Source organism: Harpegnathos saltator, unplaced genomic scaffold (genome assembly GCF_003227715.2).
Source record: "Harpegnathos saltator strain DR-91 unplaced genomic scaffold, Hsal_v8.6 scaffold174, whole genome shotgun sequence".
NCBI lineage: Eukaryota > Metazoa > Arthropoda > Insecta > Hymenoptera > Formicidae > Harpegnathos > Harpegnathos saltator.
In genome coordinates, this window is record NW_020229955.1 from 1,196,995 (window position 1) to 1,210,358 (window position 13,364).

General features: G+C 48.9%; 1 protein-coding gene across 2 annotated transcripts in view; it reads left to right on the forward strand.

Annotated features, from left to right (window-relative positions):
* qsm (Zona pelucida superfamily protein qsm) overlaps positions 1 to 13,364 on the forward strand; it is a 31,218-nt gene that overhangs the window by 13,821 nt on the left and 4,033 nt on the right. For both annotated transcript variants that reach the window (XM_011151817.3, XM_019844399.2), the window contains exons 2-4: positions 9,885 to 9,986; positions 10,089 to 10,198; positions 11,126 to 11,301. In XM_011151817.3, the coding sequence (XP_011150119.1) occupies positions 9,885 to 9,986; positions 10,089 to 10,198; positions 11,126 to 11,301 (388 nt within the window). The remainder of the gene's footprint in view (positions 1 to 9,884; positions 9,987 to 10,088; positions 10,199 to 11,125; positions 11,302 to 13,364) is intronic.

Genomic DNA, 13,364 nt, shown 5'->3' on the forward strand with positions numbered 1-13,364 from the left:
TCAACGACGTGCGCGATAAAATCAGCGCGAGAAAAGAGTTCACGCGCGCCGCGCGGATCGCAAATATTATTGAGCGGCAGCAGCAGCTTCCGATTGCACGGTAATTAGCCGATAAAGTTTCAATAGAGCGATCTCCTTTTCAAGACGGATCAAGGGGAGGTGGTGGTGGTGGTGGTGGTGGTGGTGGTGGTGAACGGGGGAGGGGGAATGCTTGCGTGCCGCTTAAGTGGAGCATACACGGTTCGTTCAATGGGATCGTAGAATAAAAGTACGAAACGAGATCCGGTGTGCGATTACGCGATTTTTGCGCCGCGACTGCGCGCGAGAACCGCGCGGAGGAGAGCGGGGTGGCAGCGGCGGCGGCGGCGGCGGCGGCCGCGAAATTATACCGATTAATGTGCAGCGTTCATAATTACGCCACGCGGAGGCATATCATTTAATGACGCGGGGAGCTTTTAGATTCTTTCGAAAGCCGCGCACGCACAGCGAGAGAGTAAATAAGAAGCAGAACCGCCAATGGCGGCCGGAATGGAGCCGGATTAACGTATCTCTCACTTGGCTCTCTCGCTGCCGTTTGCATAAATTTCCGCGTGGCCGCGGAATGAATACGCTCTCTCGCAATATTATCCGTACGTCGACTGCGCTTTACAACGGGCGGCACACAGCCTCCTCTCGTTTCTCCTCTTCATTCTTTTGCAATTACAGCGCGAAACAGAGCGATAATATTTAGTTACCGTAATTGTGGTCCGAGGTAAACATCGGAGCGCGTTTCTGCCATTATAGGCAGGATTGCGCGTCGCTCGCGCCACTCGCGTTCACTATGTTTCTATTTCTGCACCGCTATCGATCCGGTTCGCGTCGGCGGTCTAACGGCTAATCCGCGATAGATAACGCTGACCGATAACTTCAACAGGACAAACACACTCGCAAGAGGCGTTTCCTGCATCGTATATTTCGACGCGCGTCGTCTTGAGCGTTACGTGCGAAAATCTTGCCGACGCTCGTTCGGTATTCCCTCTCTCTCTCCTTGCCCTTAGCGTCTCTCCTCGATACTAGGCGATACAAATAAGGCGCTGTCCCCCCTTGAAATACGCGCCATTCACCCTTAAATCTTTCACGTCAGTCGCGTTGACTTTTTTGTAAATATCAATCAGCAATAAACCCGCCAACGTAAATCTTTGCGTTCCACTCACCGAGAAGACCGGAAGACCGCGTTCTGCCGCAGCTCTGCAACAAACGATGTATCATTGCCGATTGGATATAATGATCTACGGCTTGACGAGAGAGAGAGAGAGAGAGAGAGAGAGAGAGAGAGAGAGGGGGAGAGAGAGAGAGAGAGAGAGAGAGAAAATACTCATAGTTATGCGCGTGTGAATCCTTGGCGACCGTTGTCGCTAATTGAAAGATTTTTATCCAGACCACCGTGTCTCGGTTTTTGATCGCAGAAAACTCACAATGCAAAAATATGGAAAATTTGCGAACCTACCTTCGAGTCTCGATCCTGCTCGGCTCGAACCGGATCCTCCGGTACGGCATGCGCATCCACCGAAACTGCATTTCCCGGGAACTGCGTCCATCGTGCGACCACGACCTCCGTTAGATCTGAAACAAAAAGCGGCTCTCCTGGTTACTTGAATAAATAAAGACGCGAACATGTATCGGGGATTCGGACCCGGACGTTCAGAACTACATCTCTTCCTCGTCCGATTAATGAAGATGAAGAAAAGTGCTGGTCACCCTCGGGTGACGTGTTTGCGATTGAAATGAACTCATGGCGATCACGTGTACGAAATAACGTAACACAGGCATTCGATTCGATCCCTCCTGCCTCGAATTCTCGAATCGTCGAATTGTCGAAGTGCACAATTCCTCCGCGACGACGCACACTGATCCCCTGGGAGATGCGTTGTTTCAAAAGTCTGTACAAATCTCAAATCTCAATGAATCTTCAACTATTCTGTTTTTTAAACGTTCATCAGTGAATTTGTAACAAATTACACGAGCTCGATTTTCGATTAGACATTCGAGAAATTGTTTGTCTAATCAAAAGTAAAAATTTCAACCAAATGATGAACAACCTTCCGTGATACTGACTATTTCGAAAGATTTTCCATGGTTGTACAGACTGTCGCAGAGAAATGCTTTTCCAGCGTGAAAAATCAAAATGGCGAGCTAAGATGGCGGACACAAAATATCAAAATTAGGTAAATTTGCAAAAAAATACGTATACGGGGACGCTGAAAACGAATATGCGCTCGGGGAGAAACAATTATACATAACAATTATATTTTTCAATAAATTGTCGAAATTGTACAGTTTTGTTATTTGACGACATATCTGTTTAAATTATAAGCTGATCGAGGATAAAATAGTATACTGCAGAAAACTGCTGTAGAAAGAGAACGATTTACCAATACGGTAAATGAGGTCGATGGACCGATAAAACATTAATGCCCATGCTTAAATGAATCTCGTAAGTGTGCAAAAGAGAATGTGGGTTAAAACATGAAAAAAGGGTGCACAAATATTATTTTTCAAATTTTTTCAAACAATGATTGCTTAGACAAATTATTTGAAAAAGTTTGTTTTCAAATCTTGGCCCGCCATCTTGATTTTTCACGTTGGAAAAGCATTTTTCTGCGACAGTCTGTTCAACCGTGGAAAATCTTCCGAAATAGTCCGAAATAATCATGGAAGGTTGTTCAACATTTGGTTGAAATTTTTATTTTCGATTAGACAAACAATTTCTCGAATGTCTAATCGAAAATCGAGCTCGTGTAATTTGTTACAAATTCACTGATGAACGTTTAAAAAACAGAACAGTTGAAGATTCATTGAGATTTGTAGAGACTTTTAAAACAACGTACGTATCTCCCGGGGGATCAGTGTGCGACGGTAGCATCAAAGCGAGCGAGCACTCGCGTCGGGATCGAGATGAAGGTCATCGGAAAAACAGGCCGCAGAAAACAGGCAATAACGAGAAAACACGCCTTTCCTCAGATAAGGATCATCCGCGCTCTGGTACCGTTATCCATCGACCGGAACGCGTGTCTACGCGTTTCAACTCCCTCCCCCGCGAGTGCGCTAATTGATTACCGCAATATATGTAACATACCGTGAAATCCTCTCTTCCTGTCAAACCCAGTTACCGTTGCCTGACATCATTCGCTTTCGGACACGGAGAATTGACGGATTATTATCACCTATGTGAAACTGGCCCCTCATTATGAAAATTTGAAAAAAATGATTAGAGTTCTAGTTGCCCCCCGAAGAGTTCTAGAGTTCTCAATCGGTTTTAGAAATAGTTCTGGCGTTTTAAGCAGTCAAAAAGGCAATTGAAAAAAGGGGGGGGGGCCAACTTCACAAAACCGTCCATTTTAGCGTGCTAGAACTCTTCCATTTCCGCTCGAATCGATTCAAGTCATGAGGGAAATCGATAGAACTCTTCGGGGGGCCACCAGAACTCTAAAGAAACTGACTGATTTCCGAAAAAAAATTTTCTCCTAATCGAACTTGGAAAATTTTTTTTCGAAAATCGATCCATTTCTTGAGAGTTCTGGTGCCCCGCTTCCCCCCCCCAAAGAGTTCTATCGATTTTCTTCGTGACTTGAATCGATTCGAGCGGAAATGAAAGAGTTCTAGCTCATCAGAATATCGTCGATGCCGAATTTTCCAAGTCCAATTAGGAGAAAATTTTTTTTCGAAAATCGATCCATTTCTTGAGAGTTCTGGTGCCCCCCTTCCCCCCCCCCCAAAACCGAGTTCTATCGATTTTCTTCGTGACTTGAATCGATTCGAGCGGAAATGAAAGAGTTCTAGCTCATCAGAATATCGTCGATGCCGAATTTTCCAAGTCCAATTAGGAGAAAATTTTTTTTCGAAAATCGATCCATTTCTTGAGAGTTCTGGTGCCCCCCTCCCCCCCCCCGAAGAGTTCTATCGATTTTCTTCGTGACTTGAATCGATTCGAGCGGAAATGAAAGAGTTCTAGCTCGCTAAAGTGGACGGTTTTGTGAAGTTGGCCCCCCCTTTTTTCAATTGCCTTCTTGACCGCTTAAACGCTAAAACGCCAGAACTATTTCCAAAACCGATCGACAACTCTAATCATTTTTTTCAAATTTTGATAATGAGGGGCCCCAACTTTTCACATGGGTATTATTATCGCGATAGCGCCGGTGCCGCTGTCATAACGAGAGCAACTATTTCGCGTGCGCGTGTGTCAGTCCCGATGCGAATGTTTGCGGGCCCGAGAGCGATTCGGCACCGCGCTGCCCCGGTTCTTCTCCCGCGTTGCTTCCCGTTCAGTCGCTTCCGACGATAAACGAGCGGTCGGTGGCAGCGATAGCAAGTAGTAATAAGCAGGCAGCGTACGCGTTGATTTTCGCCCAGAGTCCGGAGGAAAAATCCCAGCGAAATCTGCTGCTCCGTAGCATCGCACGTAGGACCGCCGATCCTCGCGCGCGTTCGATCCTCGCGGCAGCCAGAAACGCAAGCGCGCGGGAGCGTAATTATTCATCTCGGTTCTCATCTTAACACTTCGCAGTAATGGCCACAAATTATTGTAATTTTGACGATCGTAAATTGGCGCAATTTACTCCGCTTCTGCTGCTGCTGCTGCCGCCTCGTCTCTTCTTCTTCTTCTTCTTCTTCTTCTTCTTCTTCTTCTTCTTCTTCCCCTTCTTCCTCTTCTTCTTCTTCTTCTTTATCTCGGCGGTAGCGGCACGCAACAAGGTAGCAGCTCGCGAATCCCGCGTTACGCCGTGGGGAAATAAAATGCCGAGTCGGCGACGGCGCCGAGAGAGACAGGGTGGTGTTATCGCCCGGTGAAACCGGTCACCGAGCGGTCGATTTCTGGTTTTATCATTACGGAAAGTTGAACGGAAAATGGGAAGCTGCGCGAAGGGGCTGGGAGCGGCCGCGGGCCGTCGGCCCGAGCGAAAGGGAGGCAAGATCTCTCTCGAGTATTCTACCGAGCGCTCTACTGCTCTCAGAATCAGATCGTTATCGTCGAATCCGTTCTATCTTCGAGAAGAAGTTTCTTTCGCTCGCTGGCTCGAATTGAAAACGACCGTGCGGCGGCGCGGCGCGATGGCGCACTCGACGGACTCGTTACTCTTGAGAGGATTTAGGCGCGTTAACGGGAAAGCAAAAATGAAAGTAAAACGGCGCGGGCGGCTCGACGTAAGCTCGACGGGCGAAAATCGCGTCGGGGGGGATAAAGAAGGAAGCGGCGAGCATGCACGAAGCGGGCACGAAGGCAGGTCGGGTGGAAAATCGGCGGGAAATTGATCGTCTACGAAGTACGCCTATGACGAATGGACTCGGGAGCGAGCGTGTAAAAAGGCGAGGGTCGCGCGTTGAAGGTACGCGAAGAGGCAAGACCGCCGAAGGTCACGGACCTTCCGCGTCAGTCGGGAGGTCATTATCGGTTATCTTGCGGAAATCTTAATCTTGTAAGTTGAAAGAGGCGCGTCGAAGAGAGCGCGCAAGACGATGGGGGATGACCGCGGCGGCGTAGCGCAGCGTATTGTACAGGCGAAGAGAAGAGAGAGAGGAAGGAAGAAGGAGAAGCGAAGGAGGAAGAAAAAGAAGAGGAGAAGGAGAGAGAAGCGGAACTCTCCCAGGAACAGCAGCGCGGGAGGACCGGAGGGAGGTGTATGTAGTATCTTCTTAAGTTTAATGGTGGAAGAAGAGCGCAGGAAGAAATAAGAAGCGTCGAATAATAAGGGACGAGAGAGGCAGACGTGGAAAGAAAAGAAGCGCGGGGGAGGAGGGGGACGGGGGAGGGGGGAGAGAGAGAGAGAGGAGGGTCAGGTTCACGGACCTCGGCCGAGATCGAGGGATTAGCGAGTGCACCACATTTGAAGCTGATAATTACGCTCGATAGTATGTGAGCGTAGTAGCGGCGCGAATAATCTCGGACGAGGATAATACGAGGCGGGTGAGATGCGCGGATCGGGGCGGAAAATAATACGCGAAGGGCGTTCCACTCTGCGCCGACATATTTTGATTGATTCAGCCGCGATCTCATCAACGTCGGTTAATTTCAGTCTTGGGCTTAATCGATCTTTCGCGTCCGCGGACGCGGACGTGGCGGAGGTACTACTGGTAGGATGATCGTGCTGAAGAGATGAAGAAAGTCACTTTGACGAGCCACGTTCTTGAATTCTGAAGAGCTCCCCGGCGCGCAAGCAGACAAGCGGGAGAGGCGAGAGAGACGGAGTTTACATCGTCGTTAAGATTCCTGCAGCGACTAGTCGCTTCCTTAGTCGCTCCGTGTCGTTCTTCCCAGACACTCGATAGTTCTCAATTTAGCAGGTTAATCCCATTGCTCGAGAGCAGAACAATGAAGACGCGGAAGCCGCGCTCTTTCGCCACCGGATCGCCGCGACTTTCGAACACGCGGTGACCACGCCATGGAAGAACGCCGCCATGTCGGACGCAAGGAAGAAGGGAAGGACGGTGGGTGAGGGAAGATAAAGAAGACGAAGAAGACGAGGACGAGAGACGGTGAAGCAGGAGGGGGAGGAGAAGCAGGAGGAGAAGGAGGAGGAGGAGGAGGAGGAAGAAGAAGAAGAAGAAGAAGAAGAAGAAGAAGAAGAAGAAGAAGAAGAAGAAGAAGAAGTAGAAGAAGAGTGGTAGCCAGGCCGGTGGTGGAGAGCGCGGCGCAGGCGCGCGGGGGGAAGCTAAGGTCACGGACCTCTTTCCTCGAGATCGGCAGAAGATCAGCCGCGGTTCGAGCGCGCGCTACCTTCGCGAGCGCTTAAACTTGCTAATGGAAAAGACCGCCGTGGCTTCGTGGGGATGTTTAAAAGCGACACGCTGCGCAGTCACGTAATTTACGCGTTAACTGCGCACACGCGCGCGCGCGCGGGATGGGCCGACTGACGGACATGCATAAAGCCCGCCTAGATAAGCGTACGCACTGGCGGGACGGCTGGGTGACGAGCGCAGGGGAAGTCATTAATTCGCGGCACGTATCGTGTCAAAGGTGACGGGCCGCGAGAGGAACGAAAGTGGAAAACGACTCTTTCCGCCGGCGCGGCGCGCAGGTGAAGAAAAGGCCGAGACGACGTCGCGCGTCTCGTCGCTCGCTCGAGAGAGAAAGAGAGAGAGAGAGAGAGAGGGAGAGGGGAGGAGAGAGAGGGAGAGTCCGTGGTGCCGAGCTCGAAGCTTCACCTGGCGCGAGGCGGGTATGCTGATGAAAACGAGCCGGCGCATATTAAACGGACGGAACAATTTGAACGGATGCGAAGGCAAAGGCGAAGGCGAAGGCGAAGGGGAAGGCGAAAGAGAGCCTGCTCTCTGGCGCGAGCATCGCTGCGTCCTGGTCGTGTCATCCTGGCCGTCGGCGGCCGGCTCGTGCGTGACGCGACTGCGTGGTGATAACGATCGAAAAGAGAATCTCACGAGAGAGATTCGATCTTTCTCTCTTTTTCATCGTTCCGACGAAAAAGCCACGTGCGTGCGCGCGCGCGCGCGCGCTCTCGCGCTCTCGCTCGCTCACGATCCCGTTAAAATACCGCAGACGATCCTGCTTTATCGTTCGTGTCACTTCGATCTCCATCGGTCTCCCTATCGTCGGCGGAGCCGTCCATGCGAGAGCGCAGCTCGCCGAGGACTTGATCAACGCCTGTCAGACGCCTGTACCTGCTAATCCCGCGAGCGCAATCGCGAGCGCAGCGAGCGCCCGACTCCCCGACCCGACCGGCTGCTGAACATCAATTTGTCTGGCGGGAAATAAAAGAAAGCAGCGAGTGCACTTCCTGATGCGCGCGCTCGCCTACAATGTATATTAAACATTCTACCGGTCGTTCAGCGTCTGTCAGCCGACGCGCCTGTTTATCTTTGCTTCTCGCGAGAGCAAGACGCGGCGGCAGCAGCAGCAGCAGCAGCAGCAACAGCAGCGCCAGTCGAGACACGCACAGTCGAAGAGAGCGAGGAAGAACTCGGTTTTGTCTCTCTCTCTCTCTCTCTCTCTCTCTTTCTCTCTCTCTCTCTCTCTCTCTCTCTTTCTCTCTCTCTCTCTCTCTCTCTCTTTCCCCCTGATACATTTCTACCGTGGTATATCACCCTGAGCGATCAAATGAGCCGCTAAACCGCGAAAAAATTCACCCCGGGGATATTTCTCATTGAATCATCCCGACTACTTGTTGCGTCATTTATCCGGCCATTATTGTAGCGTTAGCCGAGCTCGCTTTTATCACGATCGCGTGAAAGTGCGCTCGCGTCGAACGGTGCTACCGCTGTGCTGGAGAAAAGTTGGCTGAAAAATGCGAATGGCGCAGGTTAAAAAAACGGCCGCACGTGCTGCGCGAGTCGCACGACAACGAGGAACTTCGGATGTCGCGTTCTTTCTTTCTTCCTTTCTTTCTCCTTGTTCGTTTGCTTTTTCTTTGTTTCCCTCTTTCTCTCTCTCTCTCTCTCTCTCTCTCTCTCTCTCTCTCTCTCTCTCTCTCTCTCTCTCTCTCTCTCTCTCTCTCTCTCTCTCTCTCCTTTCGCCAAGCTCGTAACGTCAACGTCTACCCGGAACGAACGCGGAAAATTAATGATGCCGGCCACGTCCACGGAGCATTATTAATACGTCACAGCTCGCGTTTGTTCGCTCTATCATCCACTATCGGGAATCGCGACACGATGCAGGGCTTGGTCGGCGGCTGTCATAGGCCGGCTGTTTATTCCCGGATGCGCGCGAACCCAGTCGGTGGGTGCATCGGGCGCGAAACTGCACGGGTCCTCTCTCGTGCTCGTGGTCGGGGTTGCGCCTCGTCGTGTAGAACGCTCGCCACGTTCCCTAACAGTTACGCGTTGCGCACGTGACGATGATACTTCATCGTGAATTATTGCTCGAAGCGCCGACCTCGCCGCGAAGTACGTGCGTTAAGCGCGAGGGAAATATCTCGCCACCTCTCGCGCGCCGTATCTACCCAAGATTAATGTTGAATTATGTCCCCCGTCGGGATTGTTTCCGCGACTGAGATTCGCCGCTTCCTGCTTTGACGCTCGCGATACACCCGCCGACTTTTACGACGTCGTGCGCGATGTCGCGCGCACGCCGTAATTCCGTCGCGTATCTCAAAATACCGCTTCTCCGTTTAATGAGGGTTCTTAAAATTAGCGGGAGAGAAATTCGCGCGCGCGCGCGCGCGCGCGCGCCCGCGGTTACACACACACACACATACACGAAGGTTAGGACAACGAACTTGCGGCGTTGTAAAGTCCGAATCCGCATAAATCACACGCGGCCTCTTCGAATATCTGAACTTCTGCGGGATCGGGACGTGTTCCTTTCGATATATCGCTTCGATGTCAACCGGTAACGGTGAAAGTATCTATCATCGAGTTCTGCGAATAAACAGGGTCTAACCCAGTGGGATTATACATCATCGTGTATTTCCCGAGCGCATCGCCGCGCGAGCGCGCGCGCTCCTCGCTTTCCAAGGTCGAGACATTTACGACTTTACGGGGCAATTACCGTGGTATACGGCAAGTTGATTTGCGGATACGGCTAACTTCTGCCTATTCTTCTGCAAGGCAAAATCGCGAATCGTCACGAAGATTTCTGCTCCCCTCTCCCCCCTTGCGCAGCTTGTCCGTGGGATATTTCTTCAGACGTCAGTCCGAACATAATTTATCTCAAACGAGTACTGCGTATATATGTGTATGTCTGTACATGTGTGTGTATGTGTGTGTGTGTGTGGAAATATTAAACAAATGCCATGGTAAAAGGGCTCTTCTCCGACCAATTCACAATCGCGCTAATGTGCTTTAGATCTCAGAATGTTCAACTTAATTTATCCGCTTGTTTCTCGGCCAACAGCTAGACTTGTGCAAGTCTCGCAAAGTTTCGCTCATTTATGCAGAATATTTATGTTGTGTTTCAGTGCAAAGCAAAGTGAGATGTTCCAAGCAGATGATGGAAGTGGATATAGTGAGGAGTAGTCCGCAGGCCAAGATATATCTTCAACAGTTCAAACATTTCCCAGGTGAATATCTCCAAATGCACGTTTCCTCGTGCTCCAAGCTCGTGAGTTAAGAAACAAGAGGAAAAAAAAGACGTGACTTCCGTCGAAATCTTCTTTTTACAGACGAGGCGTGCAAACCGCAGTTTCGCGATGGCGTGGCCACGTTCAAACTGTCGTTGCTGGAGCAGGACATGCTGCAATGCGGCATCACGAGAGTCCTCAATAAAGTCACGGTAAGCCGTAATTCCGTAATTCCGTAATTTCATCACGAGAATCTCCGTTTCAGCACCCGACCGTCTTTAAGGGGACTGGAGGGTCAGATTGCTGAAAAATCGTGCTTGTTTTTCATAATATTTTGTGACAAACTGAATAAATGTGCAAGAATGAAAATTTTAGGTATACAACATATGAAGAGTAGAAAAATTTTGTTTATCAACAAATATACGATGTAAATATACGATATATACGATATAGCTGAAATATACTCTCCTTTTTTTTTTCAAGTCATCGTTTTTGCAGTAATATTTCGGCTCTCGGTGGTCCGATCAGAGCGAATTTTAGCTGGAAATTTTGAGGAGGCTTGTCATTGTTCGGTGAACCACTAGGAAAAAAAAATCGAATAAAATTAACAAAATGGCAGCTTTATTAGCAAAAAATTATTAGCAAAAAATTGAAATTTTTCAGTTCTTTTACAATAAAAAAAATTAATATCTCGAAATGAAATATTTTGACGGAGTTGTCCATGTTTCGCCTGAGAGCCACATGATGACAAATTATTATTGCTTCAAAATTTCAAATCGATCCGAAGCTCAGTTTCGGAGAAATCACTGCAAAAAGTTGAACAATAAATTTTCGAGAAAAACGCGTTTAAAATTTAAGTGGACGTATATTTACATGAGTATTTGTTTAAAAACAAAATTTTTCTACTTTTCATATGTTATATAAATATATGTAAAATTTTCATTCTTGCACATTCATTCAGTTCGTCGCAAAATCATTATCAAAAACAAGCACGATTTTTCAGTAACCCTCCAGTCCCCTTAAGCATCGCGATGCATAAGTTGCATCTCGTTGTACTTCTAAATTAAAATTTCCACGATGCGCGGCGCGGCGCGCAACGTTCTATCGGAATAATCACTTTTGACAATCGCTCCACGCAGGGTCAAAAGATGTACTATCATCGAGTAATAGTGGAGGAGCCCGCTGACTCTAGCAAGCACACGTTCACCGTGAAATGCGTAATCACCGAAGTTGTCATGGAGCCAGAAATCGCCATCGCGGCCAATCACACGGCGGTACGGCGGAGCGTTCTTCCGGCGGGATTTCAGGAACCCGAGTAAGTCCCTCAGCACCTGAACCTTCGTCGCGTTATAACGGACGGAACACATAGTACTCGTTACGACGAGATTGCAATCATTCGCTTTGTCGTCGCGACAAACGTCATTTATCACGGCGCGAGTAACGAATACGAGCGGGTGAAGCCGTGGATTACAAATAGCGCAAATAAGAGAGAGAGAGAGAGAGAGAGAGAGAGAGAGAGAGGGAGACACTACAAAAGGGCCTCCCTTAATAATGCGTGATATTTATCAAATCTATTACCCCCCCGCGTGAAAGTTCGTGATTTAGCTTGGTCGCGAGATTCTCACGGACCGTAAAGCTTTTCACGACTTCTCGCCAGTCATCCGACAGTGTTAATTGCGAGTCATAGACGGGGCTCTCTCGCACTCGTACGAAATGATCCCCGGCTGCATCTACGGGCTTAATTACCCGGAAGTCGCGGCGTGCGTGTGAGAGAGAAAAACTCTCCTCCGTGCGGAAGTCTCTCGCGGCAACCGCCATTTTGGCGGACACGACAATCACGTCCTGCCGGGTCAACGAGCAAGGATCAATCGTCGCGCAAAAAGCAGTGTCCCTCGTCTCTCTCGGGGCTGCCAACGACGCTCGGTCTCTATTAAGCTCGACTTCTTGCGATGGCATCCGGCTCTTATTATATCGACGTGCACGTATGTACGTATCGCCGTGCGCGAAAGCACGAGAGATACGCCGCGGTCGCATCGTTTCTTTCCGAGCGAGTTTCTACTAGCAATGATTAAATTTGTTAAGTGCAAGGCGGGAGTGTAATTTGTCAGAGGACGCACGCCTCCTTCCGTTCGCGGCCGAAGGAGAGACTGCAGAGTCTCGCGAAAGAGCCTCGTATTACCGCTATCTCGATACGATGACATGAGGTAGTTCGCGATCACTAATGTTTAATGAAACGCCACTGCTATACACATCGTGTTCCATTCCATCGGAGTGTCGGAGGATACACACGTGTTACAGTTCCACGTGTCGTCGTAATTACAGATCGTGTCTTGAATTCTTTTTCTTCGGTCCTTATTAACGGGAAAGACGCGCTTTAGCGTCTTTGAGCGTAGATTGAGCAGCACAGAGAACAGACGGGGGGGGAGGGGGGAAGGACGAATAATTAATAATTACAAAATAAAGCGCAAAAAAGAACAGTCTAACGCAGAGTAGCGAGCATGCGGACTGCGAAAGACGGAGTACCACTGCTTCATTCTCTGGAAGGAACATTAAATTTTGTAAATAGCGACACACACGCGTAGGCAATCGATTAAAGTTTCGACGTGAACATCAAATCGCAAATTAATCTTTGCCTTACGAAGAAACTGTATATCCAATTTTTCTCTTGTCGGTTGATAATTCAAATGGTAGTCAGTGACCGCCACGGGAGTACCCATCCGATAAACAATCAAATATGTTATATTGCGTTCATTCAACAAGATTACGACTGTCGATTGAAAGAAGATAAGATCAGGGCGGAAGAGTGCTTCCAATTGCGCAATATTGCGCAATTTTTGGAGTAAAATAGAATAATTAACTGTGTCGAAAGCCTTCCTCAATAGCAGATGTCAAAACATTACAACGTGGCAAAGTTCGTCGTAATTGACCGACTCGACATGAAGCCATGTCGCTCACTAAAAATTTATTTATTACATTTATTTATTTATTTATTTATTTATTACGAAAATGAATTTATCGCACGAGAGAATCGAGCTTTCGTGCAATAATTCCTTCAAAATAAACCAGCGTCGACTTGTTTGCAAATTATAAATCCCCGACGATTTAATCGACCCGATTCTCGCGCTTCGCCAAGTTATCGCAGGACGAAAATAAAAATGTCTCATTGCCGCTTCGCTTCACGACGAGGCGATTTCCCGTCGCGTCGTACCGAAACATTTTTCCGATCATCCATTTAGCCGCAAGTACCGGGATTCACCGTCGGGGACGAGTCAAACCGGCCGACGACTCTTCTGAATTCCTCGAACGAATACGAGCGACGCGAAAACAAACAAGACGAACCTGCTCATCGAGAACGGCGCAAGATTGCGCGGAAAATTC